A 27,989-nucleotide genomic window follows, 5' to 3' on the forward strand; every position below is an offset into this window, starting at 1 on the left:
AATAAATTATATTAAAAGAGTACTATTTAGAATTCAATAAAAATGGCTCAGATGAAATCAGTACTATACAACAATAACAAGGATGAAATTTCTTTATTAGAAGAGCACATAATGAAACATAGAAGTGTGAGTCTTGAAGGATGATTATAATGATGGCTTATTGAGATGAATACATGTTACAAAAAATATTTTACATTATTCACTTTTTCCACCTGAATGTGCCATCAAAGCAGAAAAAGTAGGTCCAACATCAATGATTTCTTTCTTTTCTGGAACCCTTGAATCTGTTTGATGTCGTAATGTTTGAAGTTCAAATTCACAATTGGCAAGAGCAAGTTTAAGTTCATACAAAAGAACCATATCACTGCGTAGCTCATTGAAGTGCTGGCATATTTCTTCAGTAGGAATAGGATTCGGTTCTACCAAAAATCATAAAAAATTATATGAATATGATAACTGTCTAAAAGTAATTAGAAATTTTTAAAAAAGATTTCACTCTCAAATATTGATATCAGGGGATTGCAAAAGTTTGTGCCTGATTAAAAACCAAATGATACATAACATATTTTCATTAAAAAATATAATATTTACTCATGAACATCCACTAATTCTCTATTATTGTCTCTCACACATTTTTGAACAGCGGTAGAAGCACTAAAATTTAATTATGAAGCATTAGGGTTCTATTAAAGAACCATTTAAATTCATATTTTTGGCATCAGCTTGTTGGGAAAGTAAATGAGGTCTATGAGCAATAACCTCTCTGGCCCGCAACAGATTGTTGCAGGAATGCTTTTATACATTTTTTAATTCATTTTGGAACAGAAATAGCAAAATTTTTAATTTAAGGAAAGCTATAAGAACACAGTTTCTTTCTTTTTTTCCCTAATTAAACTATAATAGTAATTACCAGTTAGATGGTTCCATTATTGGGGAAAAAATGACTCTGCAAGGCTAGATTTACCTACATTACAACTCTATGGTGAAAACTAAAAAAAGAAGATTAAAAACAGATTTTGAATTTACCCTCTTCGTCCACTCTCCTTTGATGATCGAGTTTTGTTAAGAGGAAAAAGGTTTCTCATAAGCCATGTAGTGAAAAACAAGTGACTAAATATAGACATTTCACTTAGATTCAAATACAACTAATTTCAATCAGCTATTCACAATTATTTCTTGAACAAATTACTCGAAAATTTTATTGAACACATACAGCAAAACCTTTTTATACATTTTATATAAAGCATGAACTTTTAGAATCATCTGACATCTCATACTTAAATATACGAGAGTTTAACTACTAAAATCAGTAAAGTAAAAATTTAAAAAAAAAACTATTTTGCATAGCTTTATTGCATGTAAAATTTTATACAGTAAACATTTGAATTTAAAAAGACTTCCTTCATAGTTTGCTTAAAGGGAAGATATTTTAATATGCCAGTAACATTTTTCAAATTAGAAGTCCTTAAGAATTATTAAATTTTGTTTGATGGAAGTTAAGCAGAACCAGAGTAACCGACACCTAATCCTAAAAAAAATTTAATGAGACAACATTTTGATAAAGTTGCTCAAATCTTTATTAAAACACTTTTTCAATTTATACTGAATAGGTTTTCCATTCCCAATTATCGAAAATAATATTGAATGTGTATAGCTAGTAAATTTGTATACGAGCCAGTAGATTTTATTTAAAAAATTTTTACTGTATGATGCAGAGTTAGGAAATCAAGAAATTTTACATTATTATATAATGTTAAAAAGTCACAAAATAACTATTTAATCAAACAATTTATATGGAACAACTTTGTGATATAGTACTGAAAAAAAGAAAATATTTTCAACACTTCATCTTCGTTATTTGGTAAGTGCTTTTATTGTGTCATATTTGTTTGTTGTCCCCAAACAAATCTAATGTAATAAGAATTCAATTTTAATAAATTCACTCAGATTTTAATATTTATACATTTGGAAAGTACACCTAAGAAAGATTTCCCAAAATTTCTGAATCATGAGATAAATGTTTATTATTGAAAATTATGTTAACTTAAAAAACAGTAACATATGAAAATAATTTTATAATATCAATTCTGTGTTGTGATGAATATTGTGTTGTGTTGTACTTTAAAATCGCTGTAAAGTTTCAAAAATAAAGAAAACAATACAAAATAGAATCTATACTAAACTTCTAAATATTTGTCAAATGAATCAAAACAGTTTAATTAAAGAACAAACATTTTCAATGTCAAAATTATCAATTACTTATTAATTGGTAATAAATACCTAACAAATTTAATATGCAAACAAAAAAAAATCTAGATAAATTTCATATATGGGTCATTCTCACAAAAAGGTGATTTTTTAAGTCCCTTAGTAATAAATATTAGGAAATACAGCAGATTTCTTAATATTTTTCTTCATCATTTTTCATACTAACAAATCATATGCATTTCTGCTAAATGTATTTAATATTTCATTCTTATTTTTTAATAAACATGACTTCAAAATCCCTTCCGTGGACGTCCCTACGTCTGAGACACAAAATAATTTTTAATGGCTGTTAAACTATTTAAATGTTATTTTAATGATTTTTGTAGTTTTACCTAGTTAAATGTTTATAGTAACTTTTTATTTAATATTTTTTTAAAAAAAATTTATTTTTATAAAATAAATGACTAGTAAACTTTGTCCATCAAAAATGAAATCTCCCTCCATGGACAATTAATATAGTTCGGTAAATATGCAATAAAGGGCAGCATATGCGAAATCCCTATAAGACAGCTGCTGGGAAAGGTAACCATTCCATTTTCTAATGTTAACTATCAGTTGTTTTTGTTCTCTTTGGTGTCAGTTTTGGATTGTTGTGTTCAACTGGGGTTTGGCAAAGTTCTCACCGTATACTCTGTGGACATCATAAAGAAGGTAAGAGAAAATTATTTTATTTTTGATAGATGAATTTTAGATTGCAAAAATAGTATATTTAATAAAAAGAACTGCACCATTTTTGTAACTTTAAAATCTAAAATCAGTAAAATTCAAGAACTAGTTTTTGATCCTCCGTGGACATAACAAGTCCACGGAGGAGAAGACACAGTCAATGGAAGAGACAATGTGTTAGATAACCATAATACAATTTTAATAATTAAAAAACTATTTTCTTTTAATTTAATTTTTTTTAAATGGAACAAATGTGTTAATTTGTTTGTATTTTTAAAGAAAATCAACTAAGTTTAACTTTTTCTTATCGGAAAAATAAATATTGGCAATTTTTCTAAATAATTTCTGTGATGTTTAACATTTTTTTTCTCTTCAAATTTTAGGAAAAAAATGGCAAAACCAAAATGAAAAAAAAAAGCAATCAAATGTTCAAATGCAAAAGAGAAGGGAACAGAAAAAACTTGATATGAGACAAGCTAGACAGAAATTAAAAGAAAACCCTATATTGCTTGAAAAGAGTTTAAAAAAAAAAAGAGCAAGAAATTTTAAAGTCTGTATCAGAAAAAGATTTAACAGAAAAATTGTGATTAAATATACTTAAATTTCTAGAAATTGATAGAGCAAGCCGTTTGTACCCAGGGGAAAAAAAACAATAACAAGAAGAAAAGAGAAAAAACAAAAACGTTATTTGGATGACAGTATGTTTAACTTACATAAAATGTTCACAAAAGAGTACCCTCAACACTCAACTTTCATGTGGAATCTGAATTTTTATTTCAATAGTCTTCGCATTTTAATTTATTAATATTCAGTAAGAGTTACTTAAAAAATTGTACACCTAGCTTAAAAATGGATTTTTCCTTTAATAGCAGCATGATTAATCGGAAGTAGCTCTATCTCTAATAATGAAATATTTTATTATTTATTTATTAATGTTAAACTCATATCAGTTGTACCCATTAATTAATGAATTAGTCTTCATTGATATTTCATATTTTATAACATAAAATGTATCCTCCTTTGACTATTACATCTCCTCCGTGGACGAGGCAGAATTTAAAATATTTTAAATCTGGTAAAAATAAAATAGAAAACTTGACCATTATTATAAGGACATATAACAAAAATAAATACAGGCATTTATGTCATTTTAATCACTTTTTTAATTACTTTAATTTAAGAAAAATTTTTAGTCTATTTATACCTTTTTAGTGAGAATGACCCATAAATGAATAAAAAGTCCAAACACTATTGATTCATTAGTAAATATAAATTACAAATTATAATTAAAATTCATTAAATCTCACCAATATCCAATTCCTTTAAGAGCTGCTCAATAGCCTTGGCCTTCTTTTGCCCAACTGAAGCAGGTAATTTCATCTAAACACAAAAAAAAAAAGTAAAATTATAAAAAATGCATTTTCCTAACCGATTCCCATCTTAATCATATGAATAATTAGAAATTTTTTAAAACATTATGTTCAAACAAATACATATTTTTTTTCATTTTTATTTAAATGGTAGTTTTTTCGTAAAAATTGATTAATTGTTATGACAAATACATAGGGGTGGAAAACTAAGCAATCGGCTAAATATATTTATATGATTTAAATATGCTTTTTCATTTATTTAAATACTTCATATAATTTAAAGCAGTAGAAAACTGTTCACTCTATAAATACTGAAATGTCAAGTCTCTTTTATTGCAAGTTTAAAACTATTGCAAATGTTAAGTTTTTTTTTAAAATTTATTTACATATTTATTATTTTTTTTGTCAATATATTTCCTTGTATGTGTCCCAATATTTTGAAAAGATCTACCTTTAAATCATGCATATTTTTAAATTATATTCATGTAAGTTGACAAATTTTAAAATAATTTAAATTATGTAAATAAGTGCTCTTTAAAAATAAATATCCATCTAATCATGAAACAAAAATGTAGCTATTACATGATAAAATATGTGTTAAAAAATATTTTTTTGAAATATTGATTGAAAAATATTGATCATACTGATAGCTGTTCAGGATGGAGAGGGGGAAGTTGAAGTTCTGAGACTCCAAAGCACCATATGTAAATAATGTTAAACTTTGTAAACCTTAATTATGCTTTTTTTCAGGTCTACTAAACCCTTAAAAAGCCCTAAGCCTTTAAGATAAATATCAGTATAACAACTTAACAAAAATAAAAATAGCAATTTAATAATTAAAATACGAAGAATAGAGATTATATTTCATAAAAATTACCCTTTGGCTTCTAAGTGTTACTCCACTGCCTTTGAAATCGGCAAATTTAATGCCCGCTGAATCCACACTCTAAAAAAGTAAAATTACATTTGTAAAACAGAATCTTTAGATTACATTTTACTAAAACCTTTTAGAATATAATTAGATAACAAAATAATTCTTAAAACTGCACTTTTATACAATTTCATGCATTGCAAACATTTCTTTGACTATAACAAAATTGATATGAAAAAAAAAATCTTCTAAATTTTCAAGCACAACTACAAATGCATTTATTTAACGAATATTGAAAAAAAATTTTGTCGAAATGTTAAATTGTAACAATGCATAAGAATTGAAAATTGATTGGTTATGAGTAAAGTATTTTTATGCTTAATTATTCAGACATTATAAAACTGAAATTAATGAAACATGACTTTTCATCTATAAAACCTTTTTGTTTAATTTACGTTTTCAGCACATCTTAAGATTTAAGAAAGCAACATTCAATATTTTGTGATAAAAAGGTAAAACAGAAAATACATTTTTAAATATACTTGTTCATTAGGTATATTGGTGTAACAAAATTGTTACAAGATGGTAATAGAAAGTCATCCAAAATTTATAAATACGATAAATGTAGATCTATTCTCAAAGGTGATATATGATTTTAAAAAGAATATAATAAATAAATAAAAAATAGCTTAATATTTTTCCTTTTATTAACAAAATTAGGTAGATCATTTACAAGTAAAAATATTGTTTTTACTAATAACCTAATTCTTATTTCCTATAGAATAAATAAAAAGTAAGTTTCTTTACTAATAATGACATCGATTTTTTTTTAAAATCAAATTCTTGTTCTGATAAAGACTTGAGAAGAGTTTTTTAACTGTTGACCAATTAGAGATAAAACCTATGTGTTAAGTACTTGCTTATAATACTTTTTTAAACAGTCAACTACATAATAATAGTAGCCATTCATTGAAGAAACTGTCCTTAGCAAGGAAATTTTTGTACAGATCTTAACAAATATTCTAGCAATTAAACTTTTTTGCTTCAAAGTATTTTTAGCAAAGAAAACGTTAAATCTACAAAAAAGTTATTAAGCAGCCAAATTAAATAGTGAAGTAAAACATTTAATACTTAAATATGCAATTTTTGAAGAAAAAAAATTTCACTTAAAATTATTCATAACTACATTTATAACTGTTATGATTAATATTGTATAATCTAATAGAAATATTTTTGACAATTTAAATAAAATAGAACAATTTTAATGAAATTCAGAATACAACACTCTGACATGGGCAGCATATCAACTTTGTTACTACATTCTGGAATCATAATTTATGGAACAGACGTAATGATAAATGTTTTTTTTTATTATTATTATTCTTTAACTGGTTCTTTAACTCATTAGTTAACCTTTTCTCACAGGGCTTTGACAACAGTTGTCATGTCAATAGTTTGGGTCTTCTGAGGGACTTGTGACACTTCTAACCCAAGAATGGGGAAGAAATCATCTTCACAGTCAAAAGAGAGGATACAGTTACAGAGGGGAGAGCTTTGTTTTATGTGCTATGGGAGGTCTCACCTTCCTTAAGATAAGGAGGGAAAAGTTTTACATTACTCACCTACTTTTAAACATCCAAAGTTTCGTTCCGTTTATGTTTTTCATTTTTTTTGTCTTCTATTTTTGCTAATTCTTCGTATAGTTAAATATTTTAAATTTATTTTTTAAAGATTCAGCTTCTTTATTATGGTTTAATTATAATGCAAAGCATTTCCCAAAGTAAATTATTTTAAATTGAAATGGATCTCAAAAAAAAAACTGTTTTAAATAAATGAAATCAATAAATATTAGTCATAGAATTTGATTTTTTTTCTTTTTATAAAAAAGTACATTATTTTAAATAAATACATCATATATTGCCATGAAAAATTGATTTTATATCTAGATATATATATTTGATACTCAAGAGCTATAACATCATACATAGTTCAACATTTAATTGCATTTAAACATTTGAATTATCGCATATTTCTAAAATATACATTCCTAATTCTAATATATTTTCTATGCTTTTATTATTGAAATTATGCTATTTAATTTCATTTAGTAAGTAATTTATTTTACTTTTACACTTAAACATGATTTTTGGAGGCTTTTTTAGTATTATTTTTTCTCATGCAATAGTATAGTTTGACTCTGAGTTACAGTTTCTATAGTTTTATAAATAATGTCTCGTTGGAATATAAGATTAAGAACTTGAAAACTTAGAACTCTATTACATGAATAACTCTATTGCGTGAACATTATTAAACTGTTTATTTTATTACTGCTTTTACCCTGAAAAAAATGTGCTTTTTAGTTGTTTTCCGTAAAAAAAAATTCGCTTATTTTGCGCTTCATTTTCATTTTTAGCAGAAAACATGAAATATAAAACTAAAATGAGGGAAAAAATTCAATTCACTGTAATTTTCTATAATTAATAATGAGCTAACACTTTGTCTTTTCTTGTATCAGTGACAACTTAAACCCCTTCTGTTATAGCTTTGACTGAATTTGAAACAATAACAAGCTACATTTTAGAAAATTTTAAATTCCTTTTAAATTAAAAAAGTGGTTAAAAGACTTCATGTAAAATAATTTTGATAGATTTTAAATGTAAATTACTTAAGAAATTTTCTAAAATTAAAAATACTTTTATTGGAATGTATCATAGTTATTAAAGAGAGTAATAATTATAATTATTAAGAACCAAATATTATTCTTTAAATTATGATTTTATAATCAAAATTTTGCTTTTGTTGAAATAGTAAATATAACAGCATAAAAGAAAAAGCTATTTTTTATCAGGTACTTATTCATTTTAGTGTTTTTTGTAAATATATTTATGAACCATAAAAAATTATTTTTAATTTGAATCCTGTGTTGCTAAACTTGAAAACAACAAAAAAGAAAAAATGCCTTGTAAATGAACACAGAAACATGTATAAATTGTTATAACACAAAACAGGCAGATCTTTTAAAGAGTTGGTATGTGGAATGTTGTTTTTTTTCCCTTTTTTTTAATGCTCAATCTAATGTAACAAACGAAGGAGATTTTCTGCTCTTTTGGAGTTAAGCAAAAGCGTGGGAAACCTCCTCTGGTTGCAATCCTAAAATCCCTAACCATGGTGGCCTAAGTTAGAAAACGAAGTTAAGAACACACAGTGGGAGAATATAATTGTTTAATACTCATCATCTATTTTATTTTAACGATCATCAGTTCCCTATCATACCTCACTCCCCCAGAGGCAAAAAGAGACCTTCGGGAGATCTCCATGACTTTTCGAGCCCACGTGAAAAGTTTAACATTAAAAGCATTTCTGTGCAATGCTTTTCCAGAATTTTTGTCAAGAACTGCACTTTTAATGTCTGGCACTGCTTCAAATTCTCTAAATTTGCTTGCTAATTTAACCACAAAAATATGAGTTTAGAACATTCAAAGGAAAAAGAATAAACCTCAGTAAGTTTTAAAACTAAACGAAATAAAATTTGATTTTGATATTTTAATTTCAAAACCTTTAAATAATGTGAAAATGCTTTTGTTTTTACTTACAACACTCTCAGCTTTTATATTCTTTTGCTGTACCACTTTCTTTTTAGGTCCTTTCTTTTCAAGGCGTTTAGTTTCACCCTGGCTAGAATCTGCAGCAGTTATTAATTTCTGTAAATCTTGAGTCTTCTTTTCCCTCTCTTTTTTACGTAGTTCAATCTTCCGCAGTTCATTCAACAATGTTTGTTCCTCTTCAACCTAAAAAAAAAAATACAGATTTTTCTTTTAAAAATAAAACCAAAAAATTGGCAAAGTTATAACTTTTTAACAATTAACAAGACTTAGTTAATTTTATATATAAAGACAGCGTTAGCATGATGAAAACAAATAATATTTTAAAAAAGTTTAAATGAAATGATTATCCTCCACTATGATTAAATTTAAACCGTCATGTAAAAAAAAAAAAAAGCTTGAATTAAGGATATATTGGGTCACTGTTAATCAGGGTTGGAGTTTTTGCCGGCAAAAAGGGGTTTTTGCCAGGACAGTGGCAAAAACCTGGTAAAAACCGGCAAAAACTGGTAAAAACCGGCAAAAACCAAATTATCTAAATTGCTGATTAAATATTATTACAAAATACTTGAAACAAATTTAAATCAATCATAAGGAATAATAATTTTGATACATTACATGAAAAAATTATTTTTAACATATTAATAATTAATATAAGGGTAATAATTTTTAAAAGATTGAAAGTTTTTGATCTCTTTTCATTTTAGAATCCTAAAATAAATGTTTTTTTACAAATAAATAAATATTATTATTTGTATAATATTATTATTTATTATAAAAAATTATTATTTGTACAATAATTAACTACACATGTTGATAGATATTTTATGCTTTAAATTATAGTTATATTAATTTAAAATAAGTTCATTTCACTGGAAAAAAGAGAATAATCACAAATTTTCCAATCAATAATGTTTTAAACTACTAAAATGATATATTATTACATTATCATTTAATTATGGAATAATAATTTTGTTAATTTTTTTGTAATTATTTATATTCATAGTATATATTTCAATTTTAGGAATAATTTTGTATCAAAAATGTGTTTTTGTCCTCTCATCTTGGAAAATATAGGTTTTTGCCACTTTTTGCCAATTTGCTTGGCAAAAACCTGTTTTTGCCAGGACGGTTTTTACCGGTATTTACCATGGTTTTTTCCACCTGTGGCAAAATCTTGCCAACCCTGCTGTTAATAAAAGAATTTATTTCAAACCACCATTTATTATGAGTTTGCGAAAATTGCAAGAGTATACTTGTTTAATTTGACTGCATTTAAGTTAACATCAGTTTTTGTAAATACTTTTAAAATCCATCTAAATCTATAACAAATAATCTTTTTCAATTTAAGTTTTTTTTTTAAATATAAGTCAATAAATACAAGAAAATATAAGAATTAACAGAATGAAATACTATAAGAAAATTAATAAATTGAAGTTGATGTCTGCACTTTAACCCTCTAAGATCAGCCCTTAGGCGAAATTGTACGAAAATCTCCCTGTAATACTTTTCTTTCCCTTTCCATAAAACTAATGGAGAAAATAGGAATTACAATATGTCCTTACAGTAAAGACTGCAACTGAAAGTTAGAACAAAGCTTTGACTAAAGCTCAGAGTATTAAGCAGCTCTTACAAAACAGATACATTTTTAATCTTTTGGAAATTTTATTTATTAAAAATCAAAGTTCATACAATTTTGCTTTTAGATCAACTTTCTCTATTGATATCAACCTTTTTTTTTTAAATGAGGTTTATCACAAACGGGTTGGTCGCTATGGCCTCCGGCCCCGAGCCAACCAACCAAAATCACCATAGTGATATTTTTCCTTCACTTGTTGCTGAGGGTGGCAACGGATGACTGAGATGGGGCCATGTGTTTTAAAATGTAACCAAGTAGTGTGTGTTTAAAAGGGAGATTAAAAAAACTATCTCCTACAATTGTACCATGAATAAATTTTGTTTTAACATTTTTAATAAAGTCCTATAACTGAAGCTTTTAAAAGTGTTATAGGTTTTCAGTATTTCTGAGAAAAAAAATTTATTTTAATATCTCATATTATTTATTTTTAACATACTTAGAATTTTTCCCAGTAGACTAAAAACTTAAATAACAGTTCAACTTCAGAAAATAAAAAATTAACTTCAAGAATTATCACACATTGATCTTAATGTAATGCGCTACCTCATACACAATTAGATTTACAGGAAAAATCTAACATTAGTTTTTTTTTAAAGAATTATCTAAGTTTCGATTCATTGTAACTACCATACCATACTTTTAGTAAATAATAACTTAAATGTTAATCGATTAAATCAAGTTAACAATTAAGAATACATTTTTACAAAGTCAACCACTGAAATGTCGGAACGAATTCAAAACTACTGTCAATTATTAAATGTGTGATCTACTAACTAACCCTCACTTAAATTTGTAACTTTTTTTTAGTACAAAATGGTTAACGAAAAAACACCTAAAGAAAATGGTTGAACAAAACACGTTTTATCCAGATAATCAACTTGAAAATTGGTAATGGTCCCTCCATCTTATTTTAATTTGCAAATATATTATCGATAAACATATAAAATAAAAACAAATGTTATTCAAATCATTTTTTAATTGTTATTGTTTAAATTTGAAATTACTTTATTCAATTGAATTTTACAGTTTAAAGATTAAGCTTTATTTAATTTAAAAATATCTGCATGTAAAATAAAGTTATTGTCCTTTTTTCTCTCTCCTTTTTTTGGAAGAGAAGGAGAGTAACTTTGCTGCCCTAAATAGATGTCAATAAACTTAAACAAAAACAAATCAAATAGAATAATTGATCAATAATATATATATATATATATATATATATATAAAAATATAGTAAAAACAAACCTGTTCAGTGGTTCTGTTATACAATTTCGTCAATTGTTCTTTCCTTTTTCTTTCATGTTCCGCATCATATGCTACAAGTTTTGGTTCTACATTTCCTACTGTCCTGATCTAAAGCAAAAGTTTAAAAAAAATTGAGAAAAAAACTTTTTAGACAATGCTTTTGCAGAACATTTAGTTACAGATATGCTTGTTACCTTACTTTTTACACAACTATCAGTAAAAAAAATTCCTACAAAAGATTTTTTTCTTTATAATTGAGTTCAACATTATAAGCATTTATGTTTATGACATTAAATCAAATCCACTTCAATATTGAAATGAAATACTGTAATAAAAAAAAGTTTGCTGTTTTCTTCAATTCAGAAAAACTCAGTAAACTTCTTCGACTCAGGAACTTGTAAATCAAAACTTTAATAAATGGTAAGTCGGGACAAATTTTTAAAAATAAAAGTAAAGCTACAAACTTTAAATTCAATATCATAAATATATTTAAATTCACGTTGTTTGCTTTCAAACAAAAAAGAATATTGACAAATTTTTAGGCACAGTGGTAAAATACTAAGTTAAAATAAAGGTTTTCTGCCATTCTGATAAAAACTGTCTAAAAATGTTCCAAACCCTTTGTTAAACTGTCCAAAACTTTTTATCCATAGCTATTTTTAAACATTATTAAAAGCGAAAGAAATTAGCTATCAATTATAACACTAAATTAACAACATATCCATGTGTCTAAAATATATTTAGCAATAAACAATATAGTCTAAAATAGTTTATTAGCTAAAATTATCCAAAATTAAGTAATGTAAAGAAGTTTTATGTGAACAATGCTAAACAGTTAAGAAAATAGTAAAAATTATAGTGAGTAAAAAATATATTAACTAAACTACTCTTTAATATGTGCTCTCATTTTTGAAGTTCATTTAAAAAAATAAATAGCTGCTTTTGTTATAATTTTCATATACCATTGAACAAGACTATGGCAAACTTTTTTTGACCTTTTACATTGAGTTTATACAATATATCTATATAATTATATACTTTATAACTTGTTAATGTAATCTTAAAAACACAGGGAATAGTGAGATTTTAATTGACATTGAATTAATTAGTAAAAGTTTCAGTATAAAATTTAATTTTATATTTATTTTTTTATGGTACATTGGGGTTATATTTGGATTTATAATTGTTCTAACCATTTTTCAGAATTATAGGTTTTGAGCACTTAAATACACTTTTAGATTGTTTAAGGTAGATAATGCCATAAGTCCTGTCCAAAACCAGTTTTGAATATCCAAAACCCTAAACCATAAAAAGAAATTAATAAACTTTTTTTAAAACCCATTCATAAAAGCAACATAAGAAATTACTAAAGAATCAAACTTAAAAACATGGATTTGAAATTGAAAATTTTTAAACCTAACCTACAAACTTACCTTAGCTAAAATATTACAAATATTATAGTAATGTTCTTTTATATCTTCAACAGAGCGATTTGGGAAACGTGATCTATCCCAGCGATCTTGAATTACAATGAAGCGCAAGTCAAATGTTCTACATAATTCAAACAAATGATCTGTTTCCTGTCTTGTCCAGCCTTCAGTTTGAAGATGTTGCATATATTCGTCATCAGTATATTCTGGCACTGAAACTGTCTAGAGAATGAAATAAGTAATTAACTAAAAAATAAACCTAAATATAAATTAATCATCATCAAAACTTCAACTTTCTAATGCAGAGATAAAATTAATGGCTACTATGCCTAGTTTAGGCTGATTAATTTAATAGATAATAATAGAGCTAATAAATGGCTACTATGGCTAACTTAGGCTGATTAATTTGCCAAATATTTCCAAATATAAGCCCATTCATCTATAAGCCGAGAGTACTCTTTTATTTAAAAAAAATTACCCAATCAAACCCCATAAATATAAGCCAACATAAAAAAGTAACACTCGCTATCTGTGTTTACCTTCCCTTTTTAAATACCCAGCCATCTCAGTTTATTTGTTTTCCTCTGTTCAAAAATTAAAACCCATTGAAGATCACTGATTCATTCCTATCTACTTTTGTTTTCCCTCTTGTCTAAAGTTTTTCAATTTAACATTTCAGATTGACATCATAAACTGTTCAGCTTGACAAAAAGCCACAGTAAATCAAACATTAACAAAGAGAGCATTCTGAAGTTAGCAAGTTTAAATTTTTCTGTTTGTTTGCTATTTTATTAGAAAAATGAGAAGTAAAAAAAATTCTTACTAAATAATATACCTTTTTTATTATCATTTCTATGTGTTTCCTTTTCAATTACTATTTTTAGGCATTTTATTTTCAACTGTTATTTTATGAATTTATATGTTTTTATATTTTCATGATATTTTTCAATCTATCGCTAATGCTTAATCAATAAAAAAGTATTAATTTCTGCAATGTTCAGATGATATTATGAGAAAATAACAGATTGAATTATAAGCCTATATTAAGCCATGAGCTTGCTTAGGTTGTACATTAAAATTCAATTAATTTATTGCAACACAAGCACAGAAGAAAAAATTTGTTACCAAACTAACATTTTCCTACAAAAATTAATAAGTATTTTTAAACTTCTTCAATAATCATCCATATTAATTTTTTAAGTTATACAGTCATAGATAAAAATAAAATATTGGAAACAAAATATAAATCACATCTTTTTTTCTCTATCGTAAACATCAAATTTTCATAACATAAAATTTGTGAGACTTAATTCAGAAATAAGATTTAAAAATGTAGCTAGAGAATTCACCTAACAAAAACATATACGTGCTGGTGAATTCTTTCCATGTAGATTCTTTTTTATGTACATGTTATTTTTCTTTTCAATTGTATTCATTTGAAAATCAAAATAACATGCACATAAAAAAGAAAGCATAAAACTTTTTTGGTGAAATTTAAGCTATTTCATGAATTCAAGAAAATAAAAAGACCATTTAAAAGTAAAAAGAAGACAAAATTTATTTCACGCATCTACCATAACTTTTAAACCATAACTTTGTTATAGCTTTTTACAGGAACTTACTTTGTTAAATTTTGCAAATGCATATTCTTCATTTTGGTCCTCTATTCTACGCCAATGATAAAACACAGCTCCATCCTTGAAAGAAAAAATAATAAAGAGAAATTTAATATAAAAGCATTATCATGACTTCTATACAACTTGATGAAAATTACTTTTTATTACTATGATTCTGTTTAAAAAATAATGCAATATTTTGAAGTATTGTAAAAAAAAAAAATTACAATTGCTGTACTTTTAAAATATCAAAATAAATACAAAGGGATATTTGTACTAATATAAAAACAGAAAGAAAACAAATTTTAACCAGGGTTGGGGTTTTTGACGTCCTAAACTGGTTTTGGACAGGACACGTGGGTTTTACTGTCTTAAACTGGGTAAAACTGTCCTAAACTGGGTAAAACTGTCCTAAACTGGGTTAAACTGTCTTAAAGTGTCCAAAACCTTGAACTTTGGTAAAAGGTAAAAATTCTATAGGTGTAACCATTGTACACATAATAATTACATGTATCAATAAATATTTGATATTTTTTATACAATTTACTATAACTTATTAAAAGAAAATAATATAATATAATAGGAAAAGGTTTATAATTTTTGAAGCTCCACAATTCATTGAACAACAAAAGTGAATACCTAATCCTTTAAATATAAATATGCTTTTAATACTGATAAATAATATTTTTGCATAAGGATAAATATGGCAATATTAAAAAATAATAATTTTTCTTTAAAAAAATACCAAATTTGTTCAAAAATTAACCTTTTATTTTTCACAATATTTTTTTTTTAAAAAATTTTATAATTTCTGCATCACAAGATTATAAAAAAGACATCTATTTTAAAAAAAATTGCCTTTAAATATAAACATATTAGTTTAAATTGAAAATACAAAATAACTGAAAAATGTATTAACAGTTTTGAAGGGCATAACATCAGTTTCAGTTACTGACACTGGTGATGTATCACCACTACGCTAAAAGAATTGAACATGAATGAAATAAAAGTATTCTTGAATAGTACTACAGATAAATAAACCTGTTTATGAAGAAACAAGCACTTAGTCCCTAATATTTTAACCTGTATGGCAAGGCCAAACTTCAGTTATCAAACAATATTAATAAAACATTATACTTTTAAAAACAAATATTCTCTAGTATATTCAATTATCAATATGTTATTAGTTCTATGCTTATTTTACCTCTTAAATATTCAGATAAAATTGTGACATAATTTGAGTAAAAGGGTTTTGGACAGTTTTGGACAGGACGGTTTAAACCAGGGTTTAAACCGAGGATTAATCCATTCTGTCCTAAACCTTGCCAACCCTGATTTTAACTAAACCCAAAATAATAAAGCAGATAAAAAATTAGCAAGAAAACGTATAAGAAACACATATAAAAACAAACATAAAAAAATAATTAATAAATAAATAAAAACTTTGAACAATATTAAATATTTAAAAAAAAAGGCTTTTATTTGTTTGAACACTGAGAAAGTTCCTGTTCACAAAACTAAAACTATAGTATACCCATTTTTGTATATTTATTTGAGCCACTATAACATGGTTTTGCTTAAAATTCATATGTAACACAAAGTATAGGCACCATATCTTCATTTGGTAAGTATTAGCAGCATTTTCCAGCTACATAAAAAATATTCTTTTCTCTCAATTTTGAATTTGTAATTTCTAATAAAATCTTCTACTAAAATCTATTTTCTTAATATGTATAAGAAAAAAAAATACAGAAATTTAAAAAAAATACAGAACATTTTTCAATTGAAGTCAATAATTATTATTTTAAGTATTAAATATTCATTAAAGTAACAATAATAAAAGTAACTAACGAAATAACTATTTATGTTTAGAAAAAAGATATGCTTGTATTATTGTGACATATATGTTTGTTAATTATTTTTTCCTTGGCATTGTAAATGTATCAATTTGTAAATGTATCAATTAATCAACCAAAACTAGTTAATCTGATGTAAACAAGATTGATTTGAATACTCTTAATTAATATAAATGTTTGTTCATAAAAACTTACTTTTCGAGCAGGGTTTGTGAATGGCATCCATTTCCAGGGCCTAACTCGTTTCAGACCTAATTTAGCTTTGGTCTGTTTATAACCTTGATCACTATCAGTAATATACATTGGAGCTTTGTCCCTAAAAAAAGTGTAATTTAATTTATAACAACTCAAAAATCCTATATTAGTATAAATAAAACCAACTGAACCGGTAATTATGAATTAAATTTTCTTTTTTATATTAAGATAATTTATTTATTGTTGGATTGCATGATATAATAAGTTAATTTAACTCAAAATGAATAAAATTTAGAATTCTTCCCACTTTAATTTGCAATTGAAGTTATAAGTAATCAATGATTAATTATAAAATTAAAGTGAATTTAATTATGTTTAAAATTCCACGTTTAGGAAAGAAAAAAATGTTTAGAGTAATAAATTGTGGAATTAAAATGTTCATTTTCAATTTCAAAAAAAGAAGAAGAAAAAATAGGCAACATAAATTTCAATAAAATTTTATTAAAAAAATTTCCATTTTGTAAAAACAGTTTTCGAAATGTTTAATTTGATTTTTATTAATAAATACTTCTAAATTCTTTTCCCATTTTTATACAAGCAGAAATTATTTATCATCATAGGTGATTTAAAAAAATCACTTCTTTAGATTTATTAATTATGATTGATAGATAAACACCTGAACTGTAGCATTTTTCTTCTAAATCTATTTATGATTATAAAAACAAGAATTAAAACTAATAATGATTAAAATTAATGGCACATATTATAGGAATGTTTTATTTATTTATTAATTAGACAATTAGTGTCTGCAAAAATAATATACAAAATAACCTTTAAATTCATTCAAAATTACTTATAACAATAATGTACTACATAAGACAGGTGGGCCAAATTTAACAAAAGGTAAATAAACTACAATTTTTATTGAAAATAATTTTGTATTAATATACTAATAATATTCAATTATATAATTTTTCCACTAAGTAAATTTTTATTGCAATTTGAGCATGAAAAATAACTTGATTCTCACAACTTCATCAAGTTATTTCTTCTGTATATTAAACTAGTTTTTGCCTATTATTCAATGGGAAAGTGGTGTTTAAAGCAAAACATTACAAACAAATTTGCTTACATTCATTGATTTAATCACGTGCTTACAATTATTGACTTAAATATAGTTCATTATTATAAATTTAGTAATATATACACTAGATAAAAAGCATTAAATTTCATAATTAATTTGCAACTACTAAATTTTTAAATTGATAACATTTCTTCTAAAGAATAATTATATCAGTAATAAGTTCTTAATATTCCTTATGTGTTCAGTGCCTTTTTATTTTACCTGAAAATAGCCATATCAAATTGTAGAAAACCTTCGGAAAGTTAAATTGAAAAGCTTATTTATGTTTGCTAAGAACATATACATATATTTACATTAAAAAAAAAAATTCTTAGTAACTAGACATATTACTTGCATATATTAGTTAAAAAAGAAATTCCAAACTTTCCATCTAATACCATTGCTTGGAATGGAAAATTATAAAGATGAAAATATAAAAAATTATAGATGATAAGACTTACTTATTATCTGAATATAATAAGGCATAAAGTTCTCTGTGCATTCCTTCAGGTCGCTTAAACGTTGCTTCTGTAAGCTTTTTCTTTTTCTAAAATAAAATAATAAAATAAAACCTTAGGAAATATTCAATAATTTTACAATGAACTTTGTATATCATTATATTTATAACCAATGTTTTAAAAACAAAATTATCATAACACCCTATTCTAGAGCAAATTATAAAATAAAGAAATACAGTTTTATAAGATATTATTTTTTAAAGAGTCGTTTTTCTCGGGTTTCTTTTATCAAATAAAAGAAGTACTATAGTACATATGTGCAACTGTGAAACCCTGAAAAGAACTAAAAAATATATGTTTTGATAAAAAAAATCTAGTAACTGAAGAATTGTAAGGGAAAAAAATTTATTCACAATTTGTAACTAGACTGATTTATTCTATCGTGATTTTCTAAAGACATTTTCTCTGTTTATTTGACTAACTTTACTTTTAATAAGTACATAACTGTAAGCATTCATAAATAGATAATAATATATTGAGCAATTTTCACTTTTTGTTGAAAAATTTTATCTATTTATTTACTTTTTTTGTAATATATTTCACACCATAAGCAAAGGTTGACAGGATGGCACTAACTTACAAGCCCCTTTAAAAGATTTAAGTTTATTAAAATGACTTCACAAAATTCATTCACAAAGTTTCATTGTATAAAAATGATCCCTTTACAAAATTTTCCCATAACCTTTTCTCAAAACAACTAATTAAAAACTGAAAGAAAACTAAATTTGCCAGAAAACAAAACTTCAAACGAAAGTTCAATTTTGATCCTCTATTTCTGAAATCGACTCATAAAAATCATGCATGAGCAAAGATAATTTGATAAATGTTTCAAAAGAAAACACAAATTATTTATTTTTACACACCAAATATGGTTGACGCTACAGAATATAATAGTTTTTCTTGACAATCAGGCTGATGGGATAAGATGTGAGAACTTTTTTATTGATAAGAGACTGCATAAGGTATTAAAAAAAAATTTTTTTTTGCCCTTTATACAAAATGCAGCACATACAATAGTCCAGACCTTTGATGTTATCTGAAGATCTGTTGACACAAAAACAACAACACCACATACTTGTTTGGAAATACTTTTCATATGGAACAAAAATAAGTAACTCTTAAAATTTAATGTATAACTGTGCAGTAACTTCTAAAATTTATTTACATCTCTATGAAATTTTACATTATAATTTTAAAAATTTTCATTTTTTTTATACAAAAATGAGCCAGAAAAATAAAACCTGAATTGATTCTTGGTTAGACATTAAACTAAATTAGACTAAACTCAGTGACGAGACAGCCCATAGACAGCAAAGGCCCATTTCAGTTTTCTTAACCTTGGGCTCTGGGCTGCAGGAGCAGATACTCTGGCTGTGTGGTCAGCTGAACCCCCAGTGTTTAGTCCCCAAGTATGCTTGGTACTCTTTTAATCGACCCATTGAAAAGATAAAGGCTGATTGATTAGACACTACTGCCTTTAAATTGTAGAAAAGTAAAATTATTTTTTAAATTCAATTTTTTGTATTTAAAATATATATTTTTTAATGTCTTATTCTAATGAGCATTCATTCATCATATTTTAGCAAAATTTCTGAATTAAAAATAGAATACAAATTATTTATCATATATATGTTAAAATTTACTCTCCATACCCTTTTGGAATCATTTCCAATAATACTTTCTTTGCTAATTTCAGGTGTCTGAGGTCTCTCAACATCAAGAATATCCAGAACATCACTCATCTGTTAATAAAAACATGTATTTTTATCTAATCAAAATAATATTCACAGAGTTATAAAAGCAGTGAAATAAAATTTAATAATGTCATTTTTAATTAAGCAGAGAAATAAAATTTAATAATGTCATAATTTAATCATTCAATACATAGTCTAAAAAATTTAATAATTAGTTATATTCAGAACACCAATTATTATAAAATGAAGTATACATTCAGAATAGCCCTAATATATATAATAAAACCAAAACATTATTTTATAATCAAAAATTAGCATTTTTATAATAAAAATCCAATCAAAAAATAAAAAATATTAATTGTTAACAATAGATTTTAAATGATTACATGATTAGAAATTGTAAAATTTTGTCAATTAATAAAAAAAACCTCATATACTTAAATTTTGAAAGAAAAAAAAAAACTGTAAAATGCTGATAAGATTCAAAATAATGCTGTCAATACGACAGTGAGTAAAAATCGGATATTTACTGTAATAACAGTGAGTAAAAATCGGATATTTACTGTAATATAGCGAAAAGTTAATGTATATAATTTTAAAAAAAAAAATCCACAAATTTTTTTTTCATCATAGAAGAAATTTGGAAACCCAGAAGTAAACTTAAATAGTAATATTGGTAGCTACCTATGGGGAAATCATAAATTATGTATCATTTTTAACTTACTGCAAAAACGAGAACCATGCACTGGTTTCTACATTACACAATAATCACAACACGCACCACAGTTATTACCAAAGTTTGACAACAAGTACTTTTAATAAAGAAAAAAAAGAAAACATCAATGTTGTTTTAGTGAGGATGTCACCATTTTGCTATTTATTTACTCCTACCCTCGCCAAGGAGTCAAAAAATGTATTACAAAAAAATTTTTTATATATATTTCATTGTTTCGAGGGATATTTCTGTAACCTTATCTGTAGCATCACAATAATCTTCAAGTTTTGACGACAACTGGAAAGTAACCTGCGAGAAACTAAAAAAATCACAGAAAAAGACAAACTTAAAAGATAGAACTCTAGGTGAACCCATGGCAAATCATTAAACATTACTTTTTTTTAATGCGAATGCAAAAACCCACTTGTGCCTTGAGGATTAAAAGTTCCTTTCCAACTCAAGTACTGTGCCTGACGTAACCATGATCTATTTTGTGTAAGATATGAAAAATGTTTCCACGAGAAGTTTGCCGTAGAAAAAGAAATGCATTTTTTTAATAAATTAAAAACTAAGTATTTTTATTAGAGAAAAAAAAAACATAAATATTGTCTTAGTGATGATGTTTCCATTTTGGTATCAATTGATGCCTATCTTTGCCAAGGCAGAAAAGTTTTCAAGCTTGCGAAAATTTGAAGAAAAAAAATATGTAATGGTTTAATCCAGGTGGGAAAAGATATTTCTGTGTGATCTTGCCAATTACAATTGACAAGGCAACAAATTTTTTTTGTTTTAAAAAAAAATTTGTTGAAGTTTGCCCTTGGGTTTGCTTCCTTCTGCGATTGCTTTTTAGTTTCTTGTTTGAAGCTGTTTGGAAATTGATAAGACTTGATAGGATGATTTCCCCACCATGATCTGCGGCAGAATAATCGCAAAGTCTTGGCAAGTTCCAAGCAGCGGCCCAAGAGAAACTAAAGAAAGCATCCCAGAAAGTCGTATCCACTCTAGGCAGGGAAGATTTCTGTATTGTGATCTGTGGCAGAATCGCCAAATCTTGGCAATTTCCAGGCAGCAGCTCACAAGAAACTAAATAAAAAACTCACAGAAAGGAACATTTCATAGCTACCCCAGCCAAACACCTACTGATTTATTTTTTTTATTTAAATTGCAAATTTAAGATCTATTTGGCACCTAGGAGATGGGGGGAGATTGCAGTTGGTGCAACAGATAACGATACAGGTATATCCCCTCAGGGCAAACCTTCACACTTTCTTAATTTTTTCCCCTTAAAATCAATTTGGTGATTGAAATTAGCGAGGCTAATCAGAAACCAGAAATGTTCCGAGCTTGGAGACTTTTCCGCTGCAGATCACGCTAAAGAAAAAATCCCAACAAGGGTGGCTATGATATATAATTTTCGAGTTGGCTTTTTATTTTTATTTTTTAGTTTCTCACGCATAACTGCCAGGAAATCGCCAATACTTGGCGATTATTACCGATTATACAAATCGGAAATCTTCCCGCTTTGTTTTTACTCGTTTCAGAGTATCATATTCTATATTAATAAGTAGGAGAACAAAAATGCAAATGTTAAACATTCACATATTTCCCTAGAATAAAAATATATTGTACACAATTCAATACAATCCATAAAACTGAATTTAAGAGGGAGAAAGATTTAGCAGTTTCTATATTTAAAATCAACTTAAGTTTCAATAGATTTTTACAATATTATTGTTTTACCTTTGGCTTTGTTTATTTACTTTGTTTATTTTGCGGAAATAGTAATTTCTTCAAAATCAATTCAGGAAGCCTTTCAGTGGTTTCTGCTTTGTTTTGCCTGAACTGGAATTCGATACATTCCATCGAGCTACACTAAACAGTTGAATTCATAAAATCTATAATTTAAACAAATTTTTTTTAAAACTTGAAATACCAGAAAACTAAGAGTAACTATTGCATCCCATAATGCGTTCTTAAAGTAAATTAATCAATCAATCAATAAGCATTCTACAAAAATCAGAACCTGGAAATTAAACTTGAAACAGTTTAAACTGATGTAACTTTCGTTCCTTAATTTTACGAATTGAAATGTTTTAAACTGCGGAAGACTTTGTTGAAATTTCTATCAATAAATCAATTAAATCATTTCAATCATTTGAAAGGCAAAAGATTACTGTTTACCAACACGAAATAAGTTACGATGGCTTCTCTTACTTCTGCAAACACTGCTAAGCTTTTATCGTTGATACGAAATACGTCTTTAATTTCTTCCTCGTGAGTATATTTTTACGATTTGTTGAAATATATATTTCAATAATAAAGGCTATCTCGGTATAAACATTAACTAGTCATCTGAGTATATGGTTCTGACTATGCTGCATTTAACTTCCTTTGTAATACAGTAGAGTTTCGATAATTCGAGGTGAACGGAACCAAGTCTACCTCGAACTTTCGAAAACTCGAATTATGAGAAACTTAAGTTTAATAAATATTTAAATAAATGGAAACAAAGCAATTTTTAAATTTCAGTAATTAACTGAAAATTATATTATATTTAAAAAAATTTACCTGCAATAGATGATCTGGGTTCATTTGCTGCATTACACCAAGTTACAATGTACACTATATTACTGCATCAAGTTAATTATACAAAATAATTGTCTATTTTTTGTTTAAACACATTGTTCACATGTTTCTGTATTTCGCAAATTTGTCTCTCAACATTCAGGCGTAGTAATCGTAGTAAAACCAATCGTAGTAATTGTTCTACGTATTAAGTGTGCTTTGGTCATTATTTAGGAGCAAGGTTGTTGTTTTTTTTTTTCTTCACTTGCTCAGATTTATGGGAAACTCAAACTATAAAGCCTACTGTAATCATATTAAATATGTTTGGCTCTTACTAGCCTTGTTTTAAAAACCTATTGTTACAATGGCGTATAAACAGATAGTTCACATCAAACACTTGTGACTGGTGAAAAAAAAAATACTATAATTGCTTCAAGTCCATAATATTCTGTATTGTTGCGTGCACCATAAAAGTCAACAAATTTTGGCGACATCAGGGCAATGGCACGTGAGAAACTAGAAAGAAAAAAAACTTGGAATTGGGCTAACTCCTAACCCTTCTGAGGCAAATCATTTGTTTAAAAAAAATTGCAGGTATTAAAACACTTTAGTGCCTTGACAATGGTTGTTGATGTGAACGAGTTCTGATAAAGTAATATCCTCATTAATATTATTGTAATTGAGCAATATATTATGGTGAGAAGATTGCTTTTCAAAATAAAATTTTTGTATGGATTTAGTTATATTGGTGCAAAAGATTAGTAGATGCTGCAAGAAGCTACGTGAAAAACAGCATGGACAGATTTTCTAATTGGTACGGCGGACATAAGAGGTGCCAAATTTTAATGACGATCAGGTCAAAAACTTAAGAAGAAAAATCATTGATTAAGAAACTTTGAAAAAAAATATTTAAAAAAAAAAACATTTCAGCAAGGAAGTAACTCATAATCATTATTGATATAGAAATATCCCCAACAGCATTTACAGAAACTTTTAGTCTCAAAATAAATTTTTAAGAATAGAAAAAAAAAATATATATATATATTAGTGTTAAAAAATATAAAACAAATATACTTACCACTGTAATATAGTTAAAATATTACTGTGGTAAGTATATTTCTTTTTAAATTTTTTAAGTCCCACATTACTTGTTATGGGACTATACTCAATTCTTTTATATAAGTCCTGTAAGCCTAAATAACATTGTTTATCAGAAAAACTCAATTACAAAATAGTAAGCATTAGATCTCAGTATAACCTACATGCATGACTATATCAAATTTTATTTTAGAAAAAATATATCTACTGCAGTACAACTGAAAGCAAAAGATAAGGTAGTTGAACCAGGTTATAAGGATGTTGAAACTGCTATACTGGATCCTGAGGAACAGCAGCATTTAGAAAAAATGAAAAAGCACATCACTACACTAGCTCTTGTAAGTAAAAATTAAAATAATTAATATATTATAATGTTTCATGGATTATATTGTACAACTTGATAAGCAAAGTGATGTTAGCATTACTAACAACTGCATTAATAACACAGAAATATTATTTATAATTGGCTCAGTATGTGTACTTTTTTTCCCATTAAATCCTTCACGAGACTATTCAATTTTAATTTTATAAGTTTTTTATTGTTTTACATTATTTGTAAAGTTTTCATATGTGTTGAAAAAAAGTATTTGAGCCTGATTCAGATTCTTTTATTCAGCATACAAGGACTGTACAGTGATGGTAACCTTTAATGTATATTTTCTAATCTTTATTAGAGGTCAAGAAGAAATATTAATGTGAGAAAAATGTCATAATAATTCTAAATTCAATCTAATCCTTATTAAGTTTATGAAAAGCAAATGAGAAATTAAAAAACATCAAAAGCTAATATATTTGCCCCATTGGAATCATTGGAATCATGCATTTGGCCGCATTTGACTGCCCAAATTATGCAATTTCATGCTGACAGGCTTTTTTATTAAAGACAAAGCTTAGAGCCAACTAACCCACAGAAGGTAGCAAGTGCTGTATCAATGAAATTCCTCCTCATTTATGTAAAACAGCCATTAAAAGTTCTAAAAACACAAAAATTAAATAAAAAAGAGTGCATATATAACAACAACGGCTCCTTCATCATCCTTTATTCTGTTTTACAATTACAGTTCTATAACAATTATGTGTATTTTAAAAAAATCACTACTGATCCTTAAACCTAAACATTCTAACGAAACCTTTTCTCAATTTATTTTAATATTTACATTCTATTTTATTTTAAGTATTGAAATAGATAAACGTCTAAATGTATCTCATCTTGTATGCTGGTCATAAATATGAAGTGTTTACTTCATGAGGGTTTTACAAAATGATATCCATGTTTCTTTTGCGTCTGAATCGATTTTCCGTTATTTATATTATTATTGCTCAGTCCCTTAAGAAGTAATTTGTTTTTATTCATCTTTTTACTTTCTAGCACTATTTCTGATAGATATTTTTTTGTTGCTCTTTTATATTATATACCACTTATTAGAGTAAACATTTATACATCAATTGTTTTGTAGTTATTTTCAACAACAAAAAAAAATGGATAAGAAACTATTTGCAATGTTAATAATTTTTTATACCTTTCAAGCCTGATATTTCATCAGTGACGGGAGTACCAGAAGAACATGTTAAAAGTAGATTGGTGAGAATCTTTAAGCCTGCTAAAAATCCCATGCAATCGGGTACTTTCAATATTAAGAAATGGAAAATGGAGTTTGAAACTAGACAGCGCTGGGAAAACTCTCTTATGGGTTGGTCATCAACGTAAGTATATGCATTTAAAAATACAAATTAAGCATCTCTATAAATATTTCGTTATTTAATTATTTTTAAAATATTGTTTTTGCTTATAACCTGAGTCAGATTTGAATTTCACTCCTTACTGGGAGTGAAAATACTTCTCATAATTTTTTTCTTGCATGATGACATCAAAAAAACGATGACATGCCCTAAGTATATCCGTGATTGTTGAGGGGATGATAATGATACCTTCCTTACGTATCATGAATTCAGAAAATTAACTATTATTGCTCTAACACTACCTAACAACTACAGATGCTTGCAAAAAATAGTTTTACATCTCAAAAATAAAGTGAAATCTAAAAATATTAACTCTACTTAAAGATGAGCATTTGGATAGTGTATGCAATGTGGAATAATGTTTTTTTTTTAATTATTATTATTAAATATTCAATTTAAATAATTGATATGTTAGTTAGAATAATGATGATGAACATAATCATAATTGTAAACATAATCAAATTATTAGGTTGTATTAAATTGCATCAGGTGTGGGAACCTTCAAAGTACATTTATAGACCTTGCTGAAAAACTCATGAAAAAATTTTTAAATTCATCCTATTTTTCAAACTTAGTGAATAATTTTATTATGTAAGGGGTCCTATAAGTGAAAAACTATTGCTATCAGTAACTATGTCTGGGTTATTATTTTAGTATATGATTAAAATGTAAAAAAAAGTTGTCAATATAAAATTAAATTCTTTGAATATTCTTTGCACAAGGCCCCTAAAGTTTCGGAAAGGCAGAGTCCTGGACAAATGAACTGTTGCCTTACATTTACAAAGCCTATGCCAATGCATAATTATAAGATATAGTTAATATTATTAGTTATAATTTTTAATATGGGTTATATTTCAACTATTTTTTTAAAACAGCATTAAAATAAAATACATTTGTCTCTTTTATTTTTTAAAGTTAACATTTTTTTAAATTTTGTCTACTTTTTAGGGGTGATCCTTTGTCAAATATGAATGTGCAGTTTTCTAGCAAAGAAGAAGCTATAGATTTTTGTGAAAAAAATGGTAACTTCTTTTCAGATAATTTATTTATTTATATATATATATATAGTTAAGGGGCATTATTCTCTGCATTTCAAAGTTATATAATATTTTTACAATTAATTTTTAAAAGCCAATAGTTAACTTTGTAATTGATTATTGTAATTGTATTAAGAGATCAGAGGATCGGAAAACATGTTTATTAATACATTACATAGACAAAGAGTAATCGAGTTGGAAAATGTACACGTTATGTACTATATATTTTTTGCTTAACAACATTCATCCAAAAATATTCAAAAGTTCCTCATAAAAAAGTTGAAGAATACAAAAGTTGAAGAATACATTCAAGCCTCAAAAGTTGAGGCTTGAATGTATTCTTAGAAACAATGTTTAAATAAAAAGTCAGTGATATAGTGATGTTTATATGTAAATCTAATCTTGAAATCACAAGTTTGTTTTATTTTATTTTTTTCATTATGTAAATGTATTAATTTATTAGTTATGAAGTTTTCATAAAATCTTTCATTTATCATTTTCAGGTTGGCCATACTATGTTGAAGAACCTAAAACTCCTGCTTTTAAGCCTAAAAGCTATGGAGCAAATTTTTCTTGGAATAAAAGAACCAGAGTATCTACTAAATAGATATTTTATATGAACTATTCTTAATTGTAGTTAGATAATGAGAAAATATATGTTTCATAGTTTATCAGTTCTAATAATTTGAAGTTAATATATACAATTATACTGACTCAATAAATTGAATAATTTTGATGGCTTAT

At 26.0% G+C, this 27,989-nt stretch overlaps 2 protein-coding genes across 2 annotated transcripts; one reads left to right on the forward strand and one right to left on the reverse strand.

The window, feature by feature from the left end:
• Nucleotides 1-74: 74 nt before the first annotated feature.
• On the reverse strand, nucleotides 75-22,686 carry LOC107456073 (DNA methyltransferase 1 associated protein 1). The gene is made up of 11 exons (XM_043039040.2): nucleotides 22,546-22,686; nucleotides 20,049-20,138; nucleotides 18,340-18,425; nucleotides 16,756-16,876; nucleotides 14,711-14,785; nucleotides 13,092-13,310; nucleotides 11,659-11,766; nucleotides 8,769-8,963; nucleotides 5,182-5,250; nucleotides 4,242-4,314; nucleotides 75-419 (listed from the first exon to the last, which is right to left on the reverse strand). The coding sequence occupies exons 2-11, from the start codon at nucleotides 20,136-20,138 to the stop codon at nucleotides 196-198; spliced, it is 1,260 nt and encodes a 419-aa protein (XP_042894974.1). The 5' UTR covers nucleotides 22,546-22,686; the 3' UTR covers nucleotides 75-195.
• Nucleotides 22,687-22,941: 255 nt separating this feature from the next.
• Nucleotides 22,942-27,988, forward strand: LOC107456075 (NADH dehydrogenase [ubiquinone] iron-sulfur protein 4, mitochondrial). Its single transcript, XM_016073843.3, has 5 exons — nucleotides 22,942-23,079; nucleotides 24,662-24,806; nucleotides 25,997-26,172; nucleotides 27,157-27,230; nucleotides 27,749-27,988. The coding sequence occupies exons 1-5, from the start codon at nucleotides 23,006-23,008 to the stop codon at nucleotides 27,850-27,852; spliced, it is 573 nt and encodes a 190-aa protein (XP_015929329.2). The 5' UTR covers nucleotides 22,942-23,005; the 3' UTR covers nucleotides 27,853-27,988.
• The last annotated feature ends 1 nt before the right edge of the window (nucleotide 27,989 follows it).

This window comes from Parasteatoda tepidariorum, chromosome 3 (assembly GCF_043381705.1).
Source record: "Parasteatoda tepidariorum isolate YZ-2023 chromosome 3, CAS_Ptep_4.0, whole genome shotgun sequence".
Taxonomy (NCBI): domain Eukaryota; kingdom Metazoa; phylum Arthropoda; class Arachnida; order Araneae; family Theridiidae; genus Parasteatoda; species Parasteatoda tepidariorum.

Excerpts from the sequence above, each read along its gene's own strand:
- LOC107456073 (XM_043039040.2), bottom strand. The coding sequence starts at position 20,138 with ATGAGTGATGTTCTGGATATTCTTGATGTTGAGAGACCTCAGACACCT. Across the intron at positions 16,877-18,339 it reads TTATTATATTCAGATAATAA|GGACAAAGCTCCAATGTATA; the intron begins GTAAGTCTTATC and ends CACTTTTTTTAG. Across the intron at positions 8,964-11,658 it reads ATAACAGAACCACTGAACAG|GTTGAAGAGGAACAAACATT; the intron begins GTTTGTTTTTAC and ends TTTTTTTTTTAG.
- LOC107456075 (XM_016073843.3), top strand. The coding sequence starts at position 23,006 with ATGGCTTCTCTTACTTCTGCAAACACTGCTAAGCTTTTATCGTTGATA. Across the intron at positions 24,807-25,996 it reads ACATCACTACACTAGCTCTT|CCTGATATTTCATCAGTGAC; the intron begins GTAAGTAAAAAT and ends ATACCTTTCAAG. Across the intron at positions 26,173-27,156 it reads CTTATGGGTTGGTCATCAAC|GGGTGATCCTTTGTCAAATA; the intron begins GTAAGTATATGC and ends TCTACTTTTTAG.